Genomic DNA, 23978 nt, shown 5'->3' with positions numbered 1-23978 from the left:
TGGTTACAAAATTGAACAGATGTTGAATTTTGGTTGGAAACGAAAATCAGGTTGATGTCAAAACCCAAACACTGGACAGATGTTGAATTTTGTTTGCAAACGAAAATCATATTGACATCAAATTTGACATAAAAAAACGTTGAATCTTGCTTAATACCATGACTTAAAACCAACAAAATATCAATGTCATCAGTCGTCACTTTTCTACATGAAAGTGACGTTATATATTCACCCTATTTTCAACCAAATATCAACACCTTGTGACATTAGTGGCTACTAGGTAGTGTGAAACGTGCCGTTGTGCTCAATATCGGCACTCCTTGAACGCTGATATATTATTTACTCGGCCAGAATCGTAGTACGAAGATGAAGCATTAATTGTGCGCTTGTAGGGACGCGTGTGTGGTGTTAAGAGCGATCGGACCGCTGCACTGCTGTGGGTAGCGATGCAACACACACGCGCGGCATGCTGACTGCAGCATGTTTATCTCTGCCCCGTGAGCTATCTTCATCAATTCTGTTGGCCCCAAGACGACGCCAGCCGCCTTATTCCCCATGCATCAAGCACCAACCTGCCTCACCGCCAAGAGCAGCCGCAGATTTGTCAAAAGATGAGCCGGCGCGAGAGAGAGAGAAAGAGAGGGGGGAAAAAAAACTCTCAGGTGACAATAACGGCCGGCCAATATTTCATTAAAATGAAGTGCTCTGGCACAGTTTACACGGCCGCGAGAGAAACGCAGCAAGCGAGCCAGAGCGTGTAAAGCTCTTATCAGCTGGAGTTTTTCTTGCGGTGCGTGTGAAGAAGGGGGTCAGGGGACGCCGGCGGCTCCCGGGGGCCTCCTGCCCCGTCATTGATCAGTACGGAGCGTTTCCGAGAGAAAAATCCACAGTTTTTTTTCAGAATAACAAGACGCATGGGCCTTTCGCCGCCTGTTGTTTCTTTAAGTTTTCCATCCTCTGTTCCATAATCAAGTGAGCTGCCTACCTAGACAGCATTTTAAGGGATCATAGATGATTACAAGTTAGATTCAATTGAAGCATCTCATGTGTATTTCACTAAGAAAGCTATCCCAGAATGCACGCCTACAACCTTAGACAAAATCTGATATGCATTCAAGAGATGCTGATTTTAAATGTATATTATTCAATAATGAAAATTATTGCCAATAAAAAATTGCTAAAAATAGTTCTAATAAATCTAATTAAAATGGAAATGAACATTAATAACATATATTAATTTATTTTTAAATACAACACACACACACAAACATTAATATTAAATATATTTGATCATTTTAAAATACACCACACACACACAAACATTAGTTTTAATATTTTTGTATTAATATAATATATATATAATTATTGTAACATTATATATTAATCTAATAAAATTATTTTATTTTAATATTTATTGTAATATATTAATTCAATACATTCCACTTTATATTACTATTAAAATGTAGTATAATTATAAGTATAAGTACATAATATAAGTATAATATATTGAATCTGCAGTGTATTATATTAATCTATAATCTAAAATTAATTAATGTATAATATTATTTTACTACTTTTAATTTTTTTTTAAATGCTATAATACACTGCACATACAAAAATAAATATAGATATAATTTAATTTAATTACATTAACTTATATTATATTAATATAATCCATTCTACTTTATATTAATATTAATGAATATTATGAATATTATTATAAAATAATTCATGAATTAATATAAATATATTGAAATGACATGAATTTATTTATTAATATTATATATTAATATAATACATTCTACCATATATACATATTAAAATATAATATAAAAGCTTCAGTAAAAATTATACTTTAAATTATAAATTAATTCATTAATTAATATAAATATACTGATATATTCATAAAACAAAATGTATTTTATATTGATATTAACATTTAATTTACTCAATATTTGTGTGTGGACCAGTTGATTTAGGATGTTGACTTCTATGATGTGGACAAGTCAGCTCACTAGGTTTTGTGACAGAGCCACAGTGTTTTCTTACCGGAGAGCAAGGCGACACAGGTCGCGGCCCGTCCAACTCTGTCTTGACCTTTGACCTCTTGTTGTTCAGGGGGTTTACCGTGCTGCTGACTGCAGAGTCTCCATTTGTGTTCTAAGGAACGAGGGAAGGAAAGAGAGAGCAGCAGTCAGTATGGAGACGCCACCGTCTGCAGTAAGCACATGTGATGTGAACGCAGCAGCGATTAGCTGCGACGCTCGCCGCGACCCAAAGTGCTGACAGAGTCAATGTGCGGTTTGAAAAGCTGTGAGGTTCTGCTTGCCTGAACGTAACAGCAGCGCAACCACAGAGAAACCTGCTTTTGATCAACACAGCTCTCGCCTGCTGTCAGACGCCAGCAACATGTGCTCTCATAATGAGTGTGCAGCTTCAACTGTCTGCTCTAATAATAATCAGGCTGATTTTATTTATTTTAAATGTATTTAATTTTCATTAAAATACATTATTAACTCTTTCCCCGCCAAACACAGAATTTTCCCGCTCACTGTTAAACGCTAGGGGACACTATCACGCATCTCCTGAATGAGTCTCTAATGTGCCGATCAAAAGCACAGGCAAGGAAGACGCAGAAACGATCGATCTCATATGTAAGCATATGCATATGGAAAATAAATGAAATATAAATGAAAACTGTCTAATGCTACCGAGTGAAATGTCTATCCAGAAAGTGTTAAAGGCCTGTGCAAGCTTTGGGATACTGATGGAAGCCATCTACAGCATCCTTGCTTTGATAATATTATTGAATATGATCTAGATGTAGTATCTGATAAAAATGCGATTTTCTCAGCTTTTTGCTCAAAAACCTACCTATATTCAAGTGTTGATACCCCCAACAAAAAAAAAAACCATGTTTGATGCTAGAACAAAACAGTTGTTTTATGTTTAAAAGTAGAGGGTCTGATCTTTATTTTGATGTATTGCATGTTCAGATAGTCATAGAACAAAATATTCTGGGGGCAATTAAATTTGAGTGAAAATCATCAAAAATGCTGGCGGTGTTAATGAATGAATAATAGATTAGTATTATTATAAATAAAACATTATCATAAAATATGCTAATTTATAGTAAAATATTTGTTTAATGTTATGAATTTATATATTTATGCATTATTTGAACAAACACCTTTAATAAATACATAATTTTATGTATAAAAGGTGCTCTACAAATATTTATAATAATATATTATTTTAATATAATATAATAATTTATTGTAAAATAATGATTATTATAAGTAATAATAATTGCATAGCATCTTTTATAGACAAATCATTTTATGTATAAACGTTGCTTATACTACTACTACTACTACTACTAATTGTTATTATCAGTACAATAAATATAATATTATAATAAATAACTATTTATCTATTTATTTTAAGATTATTATTACAACTAAAAATATAATATAATAGATAATATAGAATAATATAGATCCCCTCACAATGTAAAGCACTTTGAGTGCTTAGAAAAGTGCTATATAAATGAATTATTATTATTATTAGTAATAAAATATAATAATTTATATTAAAAAATATTATTACTACTACTACTATTTGTATATCACCTTTTATATATAAACTAATTTTATAAATAAAATAAAATAAAATATATAATTTGTAATATAAATATATAAACAATTATTATTATGTATTTGTATAGCACCTTTTATACATAAAATTAACATTAACAATAATAATAATATAAAATGCAATAATTTATTATAAAATATTTTTAAAATTATTATTACTACTATTACTAATTATTATTTATATGTTTCTTTACTTATGTATAAAAGGCGCTATACAAATATACTACTACACTGTAAAAAAAAAAGATTTTTGAGTTTGCTCAACTTATTTTTGTGGGAGATTCTCAAATATTTGTTGTATAAACTTAAAACGACAAGTTGAGAAAACTTAAAAATCTGCTGAAGCTGGTTGCCTTAAAATTTTAAGTTTGCTCAACTTTTTTTTTTACAGTGTACTACTACTACTACTAATAATAATAGTTTCACAATAAATAATTTAACCAATGATTATATTTTCATTATTATTATTATTATTATTACTATTATCATGTATTTGAATAGCAAATTAAAATTAAAATTAAAATAATTAAAAAAATAATTAAATAATAACATTAAACTAATATAAAATGAAACTATTAAAAAGTATTGTAAGAAACTGACGCGAGGCTGATGAGTGTGATTGTGTTGGTGAAGCGCTGCGGTACCTTGGTCTCGGGGTCGCTGGCGGCGGGCGTCTGCAGGGCGGAGAGGCTCAGCGGGTGTCTGCTGGAGAAGGTGGGTGACGGCTGGAGGAGCGGCGGCGTGTGTCCGAACGCACTGAGGCCTCTCTGCTGGGTCAAGAGCTGCTGATACGCCACCGGATTGATGGAGTGTGGGAACGGGAACGACGGACTGCAGCAAAAAAAAACAAAACACTAACATTCAATCCTGGCCTGTACCTGCAGTGTTGCCAGGGTTGCGGTTTTCTGGGCTAGTTTTATAATGTACCACCTAAAGTTTATCGATAGACTAATCTGTGATTTCAGCGTCTGCATCTCCCCATATGAGGACATGAACACAAAGTTCATCTTCAGAGCCTCCGAGAGTCACTTCAGGGCTTTTCACCATTTCGTTTGAAAAACTTGACAACAAACGTGAAGGAATTTTTAACAGAAACATATAAAATGTTCTTTTTTTAATTACTTGGCAAAAATAAAAAATGCAATGTTTTGTTATATTTGATTACATTTTATAACATTATTAAGTTTATGTTGTTGTATGTGGTATCATTGTAATTCTTGAGCCTCAGAACATAGCCTCACCTTTTCTGTGTTATCATATTTGATTCAGGAGATATGACACAAAATACATAATTTGGTTATGGCGGAAAGTAAAATGGTTGCCGTGGCTACCACAATGTGTTTTTGCGATGGCTCCATTTCTGAAAATGTTCAGGGCCACAAACAAGTGTACCAAGTTTCATGCTTTTATGAAAAAGTGAAAATTTCACCTCAAATTTTGCACATATCACCTTGACTATTAATTAAATTGTTAAAGTTTTATTAATGATTTCATTAGACACGATTTTTGATGATAAATCTGTATTAAATCATCAAATACAAAATAAATGAAATGGAAAAGAATTTAGGGAAAATCAAAATGGAATTCATGGGGGCCTAAATTAAAATTCAGCTTTATGAAAAAAAGTTTACGAGTTTATGAAAAATAACTAGTTATTGTGATAAATATCGATATCGTATGATATGAAATATTGTCATAATTTTTCTGGCCATATTGCCCAGCCCTAATTTTAAATTTTATCATGAAAAGTGCTGAAAAATAAAAGAGGAAAATAACAAATAAATAAAATACAGATTAAATAATTAAATATGCACACAGTACATATAAACAAGTCCCGCTAAAATTCAAAACATAGAATGAAAAAAAATCTAAATGTTTGTTTTAAAGTGCATTAATGGAATAAAGCTGCTGTCAACTGTGGTTGGGACCAAAAATTGGGCTATTTTTCATTCTTTTGGGGGCGGGATTTGAGTAAGCTTTGGGCTGAAAATGTTTCTGGGACCTGGCAACCCTGTGTACCTGATGCCTCCGACGGACAGGTGTCCATAGGAGCTGCTGGCGGCCGAGCTGGAGCGAGAGTTGTTGATGTAGGCCACCAGAGAGTTGGGAGAGGTGCGGATCATGGTCTGCAGGTCGATGCTGGCGTCTGAGAGCGGAGAGATGGACAGAGCTCGCTTCCGACTCAAGCGCGGCGTCAGACGAGGGCTGGGAAACCGTGACACTGTTGAGACATCAAATCAAAATTGATTTTACTCTCTTAATAAATCTTTATTGTGCAATTCATCAATGCAAATTATTCAATATATATATATATATATATATATTTATCCATCTGGATTTGAAATCCAGTTAATATCAATCGATCAATCAAAAATATTTAAAATATTACTTTAAATAGAATATGATGTTATAATATTATTTTTGAAACATTACATTTGATTTAAAATAAAATATCTTATTTTTTTTACAATGTATAAAAATAATACAAATATTTTAAATATTACTTTACAAAAAAAAAAAAAAAATTATTTAAAACATTTTTAAATTAATTTCCCTCCAGATTGGCAATATCTACTCTGAGCTATTTCAGGAACCGTGTGTGTGTGTGTGTGTGAGGCACAACTGCATGATCGATGCTCTCACACACCCTCTGCGACTCACGGCTCCGCAGGAAAGAGCCGGATCCCATCAATAATTGCTCAAGACTGTACGCAGATTACGAGACTTCATTGGGAAACTGGCGTCACTCCAATATTACACAGATAGTGAAGATCTCATAACAAATTTTATGAAAAAACAAAAGCAAAATGGCACCAGTTTTGGGATAGTGGGATAGTATCTGTTTCTTTCTGTATCTTTGCAAATCACTGTTTTGAGCAGAATTTTTCAATTATTTATTTATGTTTTTTTTTTGCAAACTGTGCAAGAAAATGCTCTTAAAGTTCATTAATACTTGGTAATTAAATGAAATGTTATATTTTAAATATTATTCTTGAAAATTATTTTAATAATATTATTTAATAATAGTGTATTTAAAATGGTATTTTTAATAAAATATTTTATTATTACATGAATAAAAAAACATTAAATAAAATATAATTTAAAATTATTTTAGTTCAAATATTAAGTAAAATATATTTATATTATAAATCAGTAAACAACAAATTATTACTTTAAATATTACTTAAAATAATAAAATAACATTTAAAAAAATATATTGTTTTAAATAAAATATTTAAATTTTAAAAGTGTCTCTACATTTACCTAAATAAAAATCAAGTCAAATTTCTAAAAAAAAACATCAAGTCAAAGCATATTGAAATTGAGTTTAAAGTGACTCGTTGCGTTACGGGATTAGTGAAAAAATAAACCGGTTAGGTGAACTGTCTTAATCGTCTCCATCGCAAACTCAGCATGACCTCATTTTGATTTGATTTGGGATAATTAATCCTTCGCAATAAATTACCGTAATTATCCAGATAACAATCAAACTATTGCAGACTTGACTTTGTTTAATGAGGGTAATTTACAGAACCGATTCTGGCTCGAAAAGGAATGTGTGTGAATAATAAGTGCGGTGTTTGCGTGTTTACGGCTCACGATCGTCTTAGTAACATCAACTGGGATTCAAAACACTTTCTGAGAGATACAGTTAGGCTATCATTAAATGTCTGCGGCTTTAAACCGGACGTCTGATTATTCAGGTAGCTAGCTTGCTAACTTGTGTAGAGTATGTTTCAGACTGATCTGTTTGCTATTTCAGTGGAGAATTACTGAGACAACTGCAGCAAACTCAACAGGTGCAAAGCATTACACCCGGTGTGTGTGTGTGTGATTAGAGGTCGTATCCAGAGACTCTGGCAACCGGACGTCCAAAATGATTTCATCACGTGCCGTGCCAACACAAGCAGGATTACACAAATCATTTCTTTGTGTGTGCATGGACCGGTTCCCCACAGACCACAGCGCTAATAAATAATCCCTCAGCTTTGTTGCCGTGAGGGTCATTACTCTTAGCATGAGCTAATGGTTTGCTGTCATGTTCAGGCATCGGTCGGAGCTCCTAACACATCTTTAGTGCTAAGAGCCGCCTCAGGACCCAAATCCAGAGAGAACAGACGCTAAAAATACAAAAGGCCAAGAAAACCAAACATAAAACTCATAACATCAATGTCTTACTGGAGTATTTTGGAGCTACTGATCTGTGACCGAATGTGGATTTGGACTCGTTCTGGTGGAATTTGCATTATCATAATGGCCAAACGTATCGGGAGCGCTCAGCGATGGCAGCGACATTTGTCTCTGTTACACCTTCACCTCAGTGGAAATGAATTTTTTAACGTGATTTTCCCCCCTTATAGAGGACAGATCCGCTTTCAGATACATATTACACACATCTGAGTATGTAGTAAGCCACAGAATTGCATTCTGATACCACGCACTGAGCATTCGCATTTAGCTAAATTCATACAAACAAATTTGAGTTTTTGGAGGTGACAATGTTCAAAATTCACAAAATTAGGCACACATGCACACCAGGACAATATCAGATTGCACACCAAATTTGAGCAATTTCCAACAATAGGTGGCGCTACAACAACAACAACAAAAAAAAACAATCAGAAAACTAACCGCGATCAAGTTTACCCCAACATTACCTCACCTCACCTCAGCAGAAATGAATTTATTATAGTGATCTCACCACCCCATAGAGGACAGATCTACTTTTAGAGACATACTACACACATTTGAGTATGTAGTAAGTCATATAACTGCGTTCCGATTCCATGCATCAAGCGTTCACATGTAGCTAAATTCATATGAACAAATACGGGTTTTTAGATGTGACAATGTCCAGACTTCATAAATTTGGCACACATGCACACCAGGACAGTCTGAGATTGCACACCAATTATAAGCAATTTCCACTAATAGGTGGCGCAACAACTTAAAAAAAAATCTCAAAAGTGTCAATGTGATCAATTTCATCCCAAAATGTACCACAAAAACAACTGTATCTGCAACATCCACAGAACCTTATGCTGAATTTTTCCAATTGTGATAATGGTCTAGCAATGGTCTTTGCTAATCTTTTTGGATCTAATGATTGCAGCTAATTGCAATATTTTTGATGGTTACACCAACTCTTGCTGCTCCATTGTTTATACAGTTAGTGTACCTTTGGGCTAATCGTGACTAAACGGCATATAACCTTGTAAAATGTGGTGTTTTTAAACTCCAAAGTTGCCTTTACAGCCTTCTAGCTGGCTTTGCTTGACTTATCATATCTCTCATTCTCTTTCTATCTGTCTTTGTAACTGACTCACGCTGTTTCCCGTCAAAGCGCGGGACACGCTCCACCGTCAGCGTCCAAACACATCTGTGTAAAAGCTGTCGGGAAGCATCAGCGGCTCCGGACGGGACGCAGATTAAAGCCAGACGGAGTTAGCACAGCTAAATGAGCTATTCATTCATGTTGCTTCAGTAAAGCCTGGGATCTGCGCACACACACGCCTGGACGTCATGCTAAAGAGCGAGAGCAGATCGAGAGTGTTTGTTTTTCAGCTCGGATTGTTTGAAGGAGACAAATGTTTGTTCTATAAAGAGCCAGAAACCTACTGTATATCACCATGTGTTTGTTTGAAATAACACCTCTGTCTCTCTGTGGAATATTAGTCACAGCGGCTCGTCATGGTATTTTCACTCTGACTGATTCACAGAACAGCAAATAACTGTGTTAAATATAGAAGAGACAGTTAAATGAACACAACATAATCCACCTGTTAATAATGTGATGCTTCAGTGACTCCGATTCAGATGCTCAGAAATTCCAAAAGCAATAAATCAATAATTATGAGAGCCTGACAAATGTTCTTCACAATACCTCTAACTTACCCGGCGTGAAGTGATGAGTTATCTGTCCATCAACACTGAACATGAAATTGGTGCATGACAAAACATAAAAACAGCCAATCTCATCATATTTGATGCTTAATGAGGAGCCAGATTTTGGGCCAATAAAATGTCAAAAGGGGCCGGAGCTATCCAGTGCAACACGCATAAATAGAAATAAAACAAACTACTAATTGCTCGGTCACTCATCACTTGGTTGGTTAAAGCAAAATACTCAATTTTTTAAATGAAATTTCATGACCAGCTTCAGCTTCACTATCTTGAACTTAACAGCTTGTTTTACTAAACGAGCATTTATGGATAATTTGGGCTGCTGCATTATTCTTCCCACAGGAATCTTATCTGTCCTAAACAGGGTAACTAAAAAAAAAAAAAAAAAAAAAAAAAGGTTTTGGGTTTTGAAATAAAATTTAACCAAAGAGTAAAAAACAAAAAACAAACTTATTTTATTTCAGCTAGTTGCCGTATAGTTACTAAAATAACTAAAACTGAAATAAAAATAAATAAAAACTATATAGATATATTTAAAAATCTAAAACAGATAAAAATGACTAAATGCAACAAATTGACAAAAAATAAAATGAAAACAGAAAATTTATAATAAAAACAAATTCTAAATATTAATAAAACTATAACAGTACTAGTACAATTTTTTAAACTCCATTTAAGCTTTAAAATGAAAGTGAATAAAAACTGCTGATATATTTTTAAAAATGACAAAAACAACAAAATTACCAAATCTTTAACTAAAATTAAAATGACAACAGAAAATATGAAAATAAAAACTAAATTAAAATATTAATAAAAACTATAACAGATCTAGTATTTTATTTACTAGAACTAGTGTTTAGTTCTATTTAAGCTTAAAACTAATATAACTAAAACTATTAACTATTAACATATACATAAAATAATAATTAAAATTACAAAATCTAAACAAAATTAAATTTGAACCGAAATTAAAATGAAAACAGAAAATATGAAAATAAAAACTAATTCAAAATAGTAATAAAAACTATAACAGTACTAGTTCTATTTTTAGTTCTATTTAAGCTTAAAAACTAAAATAACAAAAACTAAACCCGATATAAAAATGAATAAAAACTATATAGATACATAAAAAATTATGAAATGACAAAATTACTAAAACTTTAACTGAAATGAAAATGAGAACAGAAAATTTATAAATAGAAAAACATTCCCCTTTTAAGGCAATTTAGGAAGCGCTGGATGACAGAAAGCTTCCTTCGAGAGGAGAAATAACAGAAACGTCTGGCGTGTGAAGCGTCCTGCCAGTGTTTGGAGAGCGTCAACTGCAAGCGGATGCTGAACATGAGAGTTTATTTATTTTACTGTCTGCCGGTGTAAGAATGTTAGAGAAATGTGTGTTTAAAAAGCCCTTTGAAGTATTATCCTGGAAAGACGCTTTGGTTAAAAGTGTCTGCTAAATGAATAAATGGAAACGGAAATGGAAACAAACGTGGATTCTTTTAGCACAACAAATATTATGCATTTTTACAGTCATATACAGACAAAAACACACTGTTAAAAAAATCCGTAAACTTTATGGTAAAAAACCCGCAGCTGTGGTTGTCAGAATTTTACAGTAAAAAATACGGTAGCAACATTTGAGGTTTTAAGTTTTATTTACATTTATATTTAAATACCGTAATTTCATTTACTGATATAATGATAATATACCAACCTTTTACAGTACTGATATCTGCTTTGTACCTTTGTAATACATGATAACCACCAAAGCAGGTGGTGATGAGAAAGTCACATGATGAACCAAAGCTCATCACAAGCAACTTGAAGGTGCACAGTGTCATTGACACAAACACTAAACACCATCATGGTGACACATGAAACTGAGATAATGCAATAAATATTCATTTAACAACATAAGGTGTAACATACAACCCTAATGTACAAAACTGATAAGAAAAAACTAAAAAGAAACATACTTATTTCAACGAAAAAGCATCAAATTTGAAATGTTATGCACAGAATTCTGGGAATGTCAATTTACGGTTATTCACTGTAAATTTATACATTCTTTTTCACTTCCAAAATGGTATACTACCATAAAATTACATGCAATGTCCAATTCAGTTTTTCACCGTAAATAGTAGGGGAACTTACCGTTAACCATTTAACAAGTGTTTACTGTAGCATTTTTAGTCTTACCGTTAAATTCACTGTCATTTTTTACAGCATGTCTGTGTGTCTCTGGAACTCACCGTCCAACGGAGTGAAGTATTCGGGCAAATGAGCAGCGGCTCCGGCCCCCTGCATAAGCAGCTCTCCGTACGGGTTTCTGTGGCCCGTCATCAGATGGTAATAGTCCGCCGGGGTCGCGCCGGGAGGCGGAGGGGGCAAACCGAACAAACCTCGCTCCTTCAGATGCTCGTGAGCTACTGCCATGAGCACAGAGAGACAGAAGAGAGAGTTAAAGAGGCATGCATTCATGGAAACAGGACTAAATCTTCAGGTTAATCACAACTATGAGCTCATTAACATATGACCCGCCCACATTTGCATTATACACTTCCTCAGTTTTCAGAAACTGATGAAAAACTGTGTGAATTATTCCATGTATGCAGAGCAGTGTTATTTTAGTATTATTTATATAACATTATAGTATTATTTACTATAATACTATAATAATTCTTTTTTAGATATTTTGAGTCGGCTTTTATTTTTATATATTTTCAGTTTTTATTTTAGTGTTAGTTTAAGTTTAAATTTTATTACAGGATTTTGTAAAATTTATTAGCTTTTTAAATAATAAATATTAATATTAGTTAATTCATATTAATTAATATTAGCTTTAATATATTTTAAGTTTTAGTTTTAGTAATTTTAGTACTATATTTAGTTTTCAGCGTTATTATAGTTACCTAACTAAAACTGATTAACTGAAATTCTAACCATTAAAGTAAATAATTTATTATAAATATATACATTTAAATATATATAAATTAAATATATATATATATATATATATATATATTTCAACTAGTTATACGACAACATTTTAGTTGACCTTAATGTACTAAAATAACTACAATTAAAATAAATAACTATGTAAACATTATAGAAAAAACAACAAACAACAACAACAACAACAACAAAAATTACTAAAACTTTAAAATTAACATGAAAGCAGAAAATACATGAATAAAAACTAATTTAAAATATTTATAAAAACTAATACAATAAAAAAAATGAATGAATAAAAATAACAGTATCTCAATGACCAACATCTTTTAGTAATTTTGTTATGTGATTTTGTCATTTTTTGTCATTTATTATTATTTTTTATTTTTTATTTTAAACTGTAGTTTTACTCTTTAGTATTATTTAAGCCTAAAAAAATCTAGAAATGTTGCACTAACTGAAAAGAACTGAAAGTTCAAGTTTATATATTATTTCAGATTTATTTCAATTAACAAAAACAATTTTTAATAGTTTAGTTAAAAACACTGATGCAGGGTCAGCCAATCAGAACAGACATCATTTGCATATAATCATAAAGTCTTAAAGGTGCAGTAGAAAAATAGCCTTATATATAATATATGGTGGAAAATGATCATTAAAAAATAAAATATCAGTTTTGGTGCAAGAAACATTAACCAACATTATAAGTGAAGCTCCACAGACTCAGTCCAGGCGTGAGGTTAAGGGCCCTACAGTAAGAACATGTTGACATCTGCACCTACTAAACATCTTATAAAAGTGTCAGCAGCAATCAGAGACGCACTTTAACATGTTTAACGCTGAAGAACAGATTACAAGCGTTTAAGAAATACAGAAATACGCTCCATGGAAGCATGCAAGCGCAGTGAATGCTGGTCAATGCACTGCAAGTGTGTCATGTACTGTAACGCCTTTTGAAGATCACCCAGAATGCACTGGGCACTGAATCAAATGAACAACAAAACGGTCTCTTAATGAAAAGAAATTAATCCGCCTCTCCTTCACTACAGAAATAACTCCCTCTGCCAATGAACACAATCAGAAAGCGTCCTGGATTTTCTCCCAAAGCCTTTCATTTCTATATATTCTGACTTGAAAAACAAACACGCTGTTAAAGTACGAGCCAGCACTAACGGCGGGTCTGCGGCGGGCTGAAAGCGGGTCAGATGCGCCTGGAAAGCGTTCAAGGCCACGTCTAACCATCCGCACTCGCTCAGCCTCAAATAGCCCCATTTCTCTTTCTCGTGGCTCTTTTACGTCTTTATCGCTGTCGGGATCTCCTGTGCGCTGCTTATTTAAGTTTAAAGGTGCAAACACATTACGGCTGACAGACTGTGAAGCGTGATTTATATGTCACTCTCTCGGCCTGTAATTGTAATTCAGCTCTGAGGAGAGGCCTGTCGTCGCTTCGGGACAGAATCGGGAAATTCTGCCTCGTATTCATTTCCAGAACGTCCCTCGAAGGGCAAATCGCAGGACGGGAAAGTTTCACGTGTTTGACAATTCACGCCAATGCATTTGCAAGCGGCCAAACCCAAATATATACACACAAACTCAAACAAAACAGCGGCTTTCAAAATTATAATCATTAGAAGTGAAGTTTTGAAATGCTGAATTTGCAAACCCTCGGCTGAGGCTCAAATAACGCCGATCTGCTTCAGACCAACCAAAGGAAAGACTGGTTTGGGGTCAATAAGATTTTTTTTTATGTTTTTGAAAGATTTAATGTCTTTTATGCTCACAAAGGTTGCATTTATTTTACAAAAAATACTATACAAATTGTGAAATATTATTAGAATTTCAAATAACTGTTTTCTATGTGAATATGTGTTCAAATGTAATTTATTTCTGTGATCAAAGCTGAATTTTCAGCATCATTACTCCAGTCTTCAGTGTCACATGATCTTCAGAAATCATTCTAATATGCTGATTTGCTGCTCGAGAAACATTTCTGATTATTATCAATGTTGAAAATAGTTGTGCTGCACAATATTTTTGTAGAAACTGTGATATATTTTATTTTTCAGGATTCACAGAAAGTTTAAAAGAACAGCATTTATTTAAAATATAATTTTTTTGCAACATTATAAATGTCTTTACTGTCACTTTTAAACAATTTAATGCATCCTTGCTGAATACAAATATTAATTATTTTGAATTGTAGTGCATACTGCTTTGACTTCAGAAATAATTTGCAAATAAAGAAATATAAATGGTAAATTAAGAAAAAAGTATAAAAAAACTAACTCCATTGTAGTAATTTAAAATTGAGAAGAGTGATAATAAAAATAATAAACTGAATAAAGTTGAATAAAAGTCAGATATAATTTTCAAATAAAGAAATAAAAAAATAAATAAATGAAAAACATGTTAAACTAAAATAAAGAAAAAGCATAAAAAAACTAACTCCACTGTAGTTTTTTAAAATTAAGTAGAGTGATTAGTTAAAGTATAATAAAAATATTAACAATAAAATTAATAATAAAGTCAGAAATAATTTGAGAATGAAGAATTAAAAACTATTAAAAGGTTAAATTCCCTGTAGTCGTTTAAATTTGCTGTTAATGTATAAAAATACAATAATAAAAAATTGCAATAAAAATTAATGTTAATATTTTAGTACTTATTTTTGCTTTATTTGAATTTAAACACTTACAAATTTAAATTTGGATAAGATTGGATTTTTTTTAGAGGATCAGATTCTTCTCCTAACATTTTAAATTGTAATCACAATTTTTATCAAAAAAAAAATTGCAATTAAAAAAATTATTAGAAAAATTTAAATACATATTTATTATTTATTGGTATTTATTAATTATTATTATTTCTAAATAAAAATGTACAAAATACTAAATAAAACCAAAATAATAATAATGATTAAATATTATAATATAGTAATATTTCTCTGTAAAAAAACAACATCAAAATTGAGTATTTAAGAAAAATAATGAAGTGATGAAAAGCGAGTGCTGCGTGCTGGAGTTTGACTGACCATTGGCTGGACTCAGTCCTCGTGCCGCTGAGATCATGGACAGCGTGGGGCTGCTGTGCGCCGAGCGGAGGTAATGCTCCATGTGTGGAGAGACGTATGAGTGCGGCGGGAGGAAGCTGGACTCGCCGGCCGCTCCGGGAGACAGATGGATCAGAGAGATGTCAGAGATCACCGGACTGCCCGCTAAACCTGCAGGACTGGAGAGAAAAACTGATCATCAACAGCACAATCACCAGAGAATCTCAGTCAGAATGAACCGGAAATCAGCTTCGGAGATTTAAACAACTGTTCTGAGTGTTTCTCGCGCTTTCCTTCTAATGAAAGTCAAAACCGTCACAACTCTTCTCCTCTTTCAAAGAGGTGCAACGAGGTTGTGGTGCTGCATGATTCGAGAAAAAATTTTATTGCATTTTTTCAGATTGAAATTGTGATTACGATGGTAAATGTGATAAAAATGTATTATATAGCCATATTTCTATCACAATATTGTCAATTAAATTAAATTTTACACACAATAATGAATAAATTGAACATTTTAATACTTACTATTATTATAATTTTTTATTTTAAGTGGAACGCTTCAGACAAAATTCGATTTTTTGAAGGATCAGATTTGTTTCCTAAAATTTTAAATTGTAATCACAATTTTTATCAGAAAAAACAATAAAAAATTGAATCAGAAAAAAAAAAAAAAAAAAAAACGCAGTGAGATAATAATAATAATAATTATTACTAAATAAAAACTAAATAATAAATATTACTAAATATTATTATTAAATAATATTTGACTACAAAATAAAATAAAATATATATAAAAAAATTTGACTATTTAAGAAAAATAATATACTACTAGTAATTTTTGTTTATAATACAATTTTAAAATTACAATACAAATATTTATGGCTGTCTTCATTTCTTAATTTTAAAAAGTTAAACTGATGAACTTTTATTTTGACAAAAAACTTTACAAAGCTTCTCTTTTTTATAAATGCTTCTAAATACAATTTTGGAAAGATGACTGCTGCAAGCTCTGAAACGTGCAAAGCATGTGTTTATTTAATTAAACCGCTGGTTTTTGCGCTTTGATACCTGCACTAAGCCACATTGTGATTTTGGTTTTATTTGGACAGATGGTGCAGCTCCAGTTGGTTATATTAGCTGGAGAAGCATGAACCTCTGAGATCATTTCTATGCGTGTTCTGAACATTTCATCTCCTGTATTCACTCCGCAGATCTTTAATCAGGTTTGTTTGTTCCTGTCAAACACTTTCATACACGCTGATCACATTATTCAATGTTTGACACAGAGCGTCTCGTTTATGAGAGTTTGCCATAACTAATATTCCTGAGGTTTGGCGCTGGACTCGTCTGAGGTGTGATGGGAAAAACACCAAACTCTTGAACACAATCCAGACCGCTTTCGATCCGTGGACACACTTTCATTTGCTCTATTTTCCATCTCTCCTTCAAGGAAACTTCACGCTGGAGTTCAGGTTCATTTCACTTTAAGCTCTTGATGATTTCTGATGATTCCCAGACGGGACAATAAAGCGGTGGGACATTTGTTCTGATGAAAAGTCTCACTCGAATTTAACCACATGCCAAACGTTTGAGGACGATGACATTAAAAAAAAAAAAAACTATATATATATATATATATATATATATACGTGATCAAATTTACCGGCCAAACTCTTTTTGCAAAAACAGGCAGTTATAACTACTACAATGACTAAACATATTTACAATGTTTTTAATTTGTCCTTTACTTTACTTACAAGAAAAAAAACAAAAAAACAACAACAAACAGATTTATCTTTTTTTTTTTTTTTGTTTATGTTTAACCTATAAAATTAGACATTACATTGAAATCTAAAATCTATAAAAGGTTAACATTAGTGGCTTCTGTCAACTTTTTAAAAATAGCAGGGGAGCGCGGGGCACAAAGTAACGCGGGGCTAGTTTTAACACACGTGGTTTAAATATTTCCACACATGCTAGCATAACCAAATTTACAGTATTTACTAGTTACCATATCAACATTATATAGAGAAAAATTTTGGCTCGTTTATGTGGGCCGTCCCAAGCATGGTCGCAATGTGTTCATAGTCAAACTCAAAAATCAGATTATTTTTAATTCTTAAAAATCGCCATTATTTTATTTGAAATAAATAGTTATTTTATTTTATTGACAAAATATTTTAGTTTGTCTTGAATATTTTTTTCATGAGATCAGATAACATTTTAAGCTGTCATATCGTCATGTTACAATGTACCCCACCTACGGGGCATGTTGTCACATTTCACTTCCAAGTTTTGAGGGTAAATAAAGAAAAATGTATACACTGTATTTATGAAACAAAGACAACTAGACAAGTGTGAAGTTACCGTGGATCAAAAATTTGAGAAAGTCAAAAAGTGTTACTTTGTGCCCCGCTCTCCCCTAATCACACATTTTTCTGTCATTAATTATGATTAATCGCATATTTGTATTGTCATAATTTCACATTGAATCTCCAAATTAATGTAGAAACAATATAAAGACAGTATATTTTAAATATGTTCTAATGGTATCTTTTTAATAAGTAGCCAATTATTATTAATGAAGTATTGATACTAATACTGCTACTGGTGTCTCTATTAAATGCATTTTCCCTTAATTTTACCTATTAACTATAGCCATTCAACATTACAGTATAATTGAAAGCCATTATTTTTAACATTTAATAAGCTCTGAAATATTAAGTGATTTTAAAACAATCTTCACATAAATTGTATATGCATAAACTATACAGATTTATCTTTATTCAAGCTACAAAAGTTAACCAACGACTAGAACAGTCCGATGATTTCTCTTTTTCTTTTGTTCTCTGATTTACATCAATGACAGACTTCAGCAGGTTTCACTTTAAAAGCAGCGCTGTCTCTTTAAAACCTGATGCACATGACGCGGATCTGACACATATCTTCTCCAAACTCTTTACGCTCATTTGAGACTTTATAACTCATGTAAGACTACGTCCGAAATGAAGCAGCAAAATCATACTTATACTATACGTAATATAATGTATAATATAAAATAAATTGCAATAAAAATGACTGTTACACTTGAAAAAGTCACGGTTTTCGGGGTCTTTTTGACCCGCAAATGGCGTTTGCTAAATTTAAAAAAAAAATTATCTTTTTCCAAATGGCATGAGACTTTGTACGGTGGTCAACACTTTCTAGATCTACAAATAAAAAAATACAATTGGAATGATTTCTTGATTTTATGTTAGTGTGAAAAAAAAAGTTACACTTATGGTCTTTGGGGTCTCTAGAGATGAAACACAGATGATTGAAATAAATGATAAACTCTAAAGACTCCAACCTTTCTCTTTGTAACATCTTGTTGAGGTTTGATTCAAATCATAATGTAACATTATTGAAAAATTGATTTTTTTCAGTTCTAAAAATGCAAAACTTTGACAAAAATAATTTTTATTGTTATAATTGTTATTTCACAATATGTAGATATGAATCCAACTGAAAAAAACTTATAAAAAGATATCTTTCAGTTGGTCAAATAGCAAATAGTAAATAGTGGAGCTCTGCAGCCATCTAGTGGTAAAAATGATAATTTTTTTACTTTTGAAACTGCAATTTCCAAAATATGGGCAAAAATTTTACACTAAACCATGTCAAATGATCCATGTTATCCCCATGAATGAAAGTAAGAAATGTGGGTCTTTTATTAAGTGAAATTTACATAAAAAGCTGTTTTTTGTATAAAAACCTATATAAAAAATATTTTTTAATTTATTTATATAAATTTAAAAAAATATCATAAATCCTCCAAAAACTACACTCATGTGGAGTAAAAACATTAATAAACAGAGTAAAATTACATTGGTTTAAAAAAAACCCAATGATTTTGCTACAAAATTACATTTTGTTGCCTGGGGTCTCCAGAGACCCCAAAGACCATGAGTGCACAACCCAAAATGAAGACCGCACAAGGGTTAATAAAATTAATGTTACACATTTTGAAAATATTTTAATAGCTATTTTCATTTTTAACACTTGAAAATTTAAATTTGGACAAGATTAGATTTTGTTTTAGATGATCAGATTTTTCTCCTAAAATGTAAATTTTATGAAATATTTTAATAGCTATTTTTTTTATTTTTTATAATTAAAACACTTAAAAATTTAATTAAAAAAACTGAATATGCTTGAAACCTTGAAAAGTTGAAAAATTGCATTCAAGTTTTAAAGGATCAGATTTTTCTCCTAAGATTCCTTAGAACAGACGAACAAACACAAACGAATCAATTGTTGTCAGCTGATAAAGTCTCACCTTGTTCTCTGTGGTGTCTAGAAGAAACAACAGACATATTTCTGTTTCCAGTGCAACTACGATCATTAAACTTAATGCATTAAATTGCTCCACATGCAGCCAATATCTGATTAGCAAGTTATTGATATTTTTCCAGCCAATTTTAATGACATGGAAATCAAAACAGCAGCTAAATATGAGAAATAACGGTTTTAATGCTTTCTCTGTGATGCAACAGAACAAACAAAGCGGTTTGACTACATTAAAGTCTTCTTATTTAAAAACTCTGACCATAATCAAGCATCTGCATCTGCAAAACTGCAAACAGCGAGCATGTATGTATATCAGACACATGCATACTTAATACTGGCCTCTCTCACATGCACTGCATGTAAAATATCTGCGTTTCAAACAAAAGACACACAGCCCGGGCAGCGCTTAAATAAGTAATGTAATATTCAGATTTAACACGCTTAGCCTGTGGAGCGATTCTCATTTTCATTGCAAGAACAACAAAGACGGGTGCTGAAACATGGCCTGCTCTGCACCAGGGGATTGTAGGACCTCGCGAGCCTCTTTCACACCTCCACCCTCCTGCAGAGAGCCGGGGCTTCAGGCTCCCAGAATGCAGCGGGACAACGGCGCTGATGGACGATCGGAGCCAGAACCCAGAGTCCACAGTCCTGAGGCTCCAAACGCAGCCGGATCTGACGGACCACTCAGAGCTTCAACTCAAATCACTCATTCATTTTTGATTAGTAATATGCATTGCTAAGAACTTCATTTGGACAACTTTAAAGGCAATTTTCTCAATACTTAGATTTTTTTTTTTGCACCCTCAGATTCCAGATTTTCAAATAGTTGTATCTCAGCCAAATATTGTCCGATCCTAACAAAACCACACATCAATGGAAAGCTTATTTATAAATCTATCAATTTAAAAAAATTGACCCTTATGACTGGTTTTGTGGTCCAGGGTCTCATATGAGGAACGAGTGAATTGGGTCACAAATGTAAGTATTTAGACAGGAGCAAATAGGGCTTACATAGAAGCTGTCTGTCTGGAATGACATGAAGAAACTACTAATGACATTATTTTTGACAGCATCCTTATTTTACAGAATTTTTACACAAGTGCCTAAAACTTTTAACAGCACTGTAGCTTTGCTGGTAGCTTTCTTGAAGCGTCTGACTTAAAACCATTTTTTTTTAGCTGGTAAAAATACTAGTGTTCTAACAATTATATATATTATTTCTATGCATGTTCAAATTTAAAATATGTAAAATAGAAAATAGAGAATAAATAAATGTATTATAATCAAATATTTTCACAAAAATAAAAACATTAGACATTATTTCATTTTCTGTTTTGAAATATTGTTTAAATATGGTTTTAATGTAATGTTTTAAAATGATTTAATTTAGTTATTTTTTAAATTAATCAATTAATGTCGCACAAACACACACATACAATTTTGATTATAATGAACATATATGAATAATTACAATGAAAAATACAAAGCACATTTAGATTTTTAAATATTACTTTTAATTAATACATTTTAAATTCATAAAATCATTTACATTTTTTATTGTCTAATTTATTACCTTTTTATTATCTTAATAATACTTTATTTTAATCATTACAATAAAAAAATTATTAATCAAAACCTTTCACAAAAAAAAAACATGACGCATATCATTTAATTTCATCTGTTTTAATGTAATGTTTAAAATTATTTAATTTTGTTATTTTAAAATCATTTAATAAAATTTAAAACTGATAAATAATAATACAAATTTTATTATTTTAAATGTGCACTAAATAAGCAACAGGGAGTGATTTTGCACAGCACTGGACTGCCATCCTAATATTTATGGTGTGACACATTCGCATTTTTGGCTGTGATTTGATTAGCACCTTTGCATAAAGACTATAGCAAATACCTGTTATCTTCCTGCCATAACAGCGAGAAAGCATAATTACAGCACATAAATACACACTCATTCCCTCTATTAATCTGCCATAATATTGTCCTGAGTAATAAAAGCATCACATGAGTGTGTTTGAGTCCCGTCACGAGGCTATTGTTTGTGTGGAGCAGCAGATGGGCAGAGCACCTGTTTCCAGAGCGTGCCAGGCTGTCAGGTGCCCTCGTGCTGGCATTACTGAGCGCTTTAGGTGATGGAGACGCGCGTGTTTGCTTTAACACGCATTCACACGCGCCGCGGGACTCCAGAGCTTCACATACACATTCACTCTCCAACATCTCAAACGCTTCTCCACATTCACTGCTGACAGTCTGCTGCTTCTCAGTGTTTCTCCTGAGAAACAACGCACAGAAATCTCACGGGTGTCTCCTCTAGAGATCTCAGCAGTGTCTCAGAATGTGCTTCACGACACCAAAGTCTGCAAAGTCACGTGATGAAATGATCGGAGTTGCTCCGCATTCATTTTATAGCTCTATACTCTTACTGTGTGACTGTATATTGTCTGTTTTTGTGCTCATCATATACTACTAAAGTACATAAAAACAATAAAACATTTAAGTAACATTAAATATTTTAAAATCTTTCCCTTTTTTTAGCAAATGCAATATTTAATTAAAAAAAAATATATAAAATGTATTTAATTAATTAATTAATTAGTCATTGCTATCATTATATGTGATATGTGATAAATGTATGGTAATAAGAATAATATACATAAAACATTTAAATAATTTAAGTTATTATCAAAAAAAAAAAAACTGAAAATAAGCACTACACACACACACATATATATATATATATAGAGAGAGAGAGATAGATAGATAGATAGATAGATAGATAGATAGATAACATGCATATATATATATATATATATATGTATGCAGCGTGAAATATGGTATAAAAATGTGTCTAAATAAAAAGAATAATATACATAAACCATTTAAATAACTTCATAAATTAAATAAATAAATAAAAAAATACATGGCATTTAGAGAAAATCTGTGTGAATATAAATTAAATATAAAATATGTAAAATGTGCAAATTTAAAATGTCTGCATTTCAGCATATATAAGTGTAAGAACAGATAAACATTTATTTATAACAATTAACAACTGAATGTCTTAAATATTATTTCATAAAAAGAACCTTATTTTATAACACACACACACATACACTGTATATATATAAAAAAAGAATATATAAATTTCAGTGTATATGTCCACAAGTTTGTACAGTATGTAAGCATCTGAAAACTACTGTACACTGATGTACTAGTGGCTGTATCTGTGTGTGTTTGTGTTTGTGTGTGCGGTGCCAGTGATGAATTGCTCTATGACAGGAACTCGTCTCTACCTGGGGGCTGATACTCTGATTTAGATAAATCACATTTCTGCCATAGAGCCACAGCGCACACACACACACACACACACACACAGAGTCCTCAAACTCTCACAGAACAAACAATACTTCCTCACATACAAACACAAGCAGAGGACAGCGACCTACATACTAACACTGCTCCAGATGACTGATGCTTCACGTCACACCTCAACAGAGAAAACCTGACGCCCGATTTAACGCCCGACACCTAAACCAATCAAACACTGTTTATGATGTTTAGAGACGAGAAAATCAGAAATCAGACATAATTAGAGCTGAATGTCCAGGTGTGCTCAAGAATCTTACAATCTTACAACTTTGAATCTTCTGTCTCTCTCTCTCTCTCTCTCCCTATTAAAAAAACCCTAATATCTAAAACTATATTACTATAATATATATATTATATTATTAATATAAATTATAGTCCAACTTTAAGTCTACAAGCTTAGAGCTGATTAGCAAAAAAATAAAACAAAACCCAATATTCAAAAAAAAAAAAAAAAAGTTATTATTAATAATATTATATGGTAAATGTAATATATCAGTAATATGTATCATTATGTAATATATATCCTTACATTTACCATATTATTAATATAAAAATCATAGTCCAACTTTAATTTTATAAGCTTACAAGCTTTCAGTCAATTAACAACAATATTATACAAATATATTATTACTATTATTATTAATAACAATATTATATGGTAAATGTAATGTATCAATAATATATCATTATGTAAT

The 23978-nt window shown here is 31.8% G+C and overlaps 1 protein-coding gene across 1 annotated transcript in view; it reads right to left on the bottom strand.

Moving 5' to 3' along the window:
- gli2b (GLI family zinc finger 2b) overlaps positions 1-23978 on the bottom strand; it is a 101014-nt gene that overhangs the window by 13338 nt on the left and 63698 nt on the right. The window contains 5 exon segments of the mRNA XM_058791927.1: positions 2050-2160; positions 4301-4487; positions 5676-5877; positions 11813-11989; positions 15544-15740. Of these exon segments, the coding sequence (XP_058647910.1) occupies positions 2050-2160; positions 4301-4487; positions 5676-5877; positions 11813-11989; positions 15544-15740 (874 nt within the window).

Source organism: Onychostoma macrolepis, chromosome 11 (genome assembly GCF_012432095.1).
Source record: "Onychostoma macrolepis isolate SWU-2019 chromosome 11, ASM1243209v1, whole genome shotgun sequence".
Taxonomy (NCBI): domain Eukaryota; kingdom Metazoa; phylum Chordata; class Actinopteri; order Cypriniformes; family Cyprinidae; genus Onychostoma; species Onychostoma macrolepis.
Note: the sequence above shows the minus strand (reverse complement) of the source record. Positions and strands in the feature narration are given on the sequence as shown.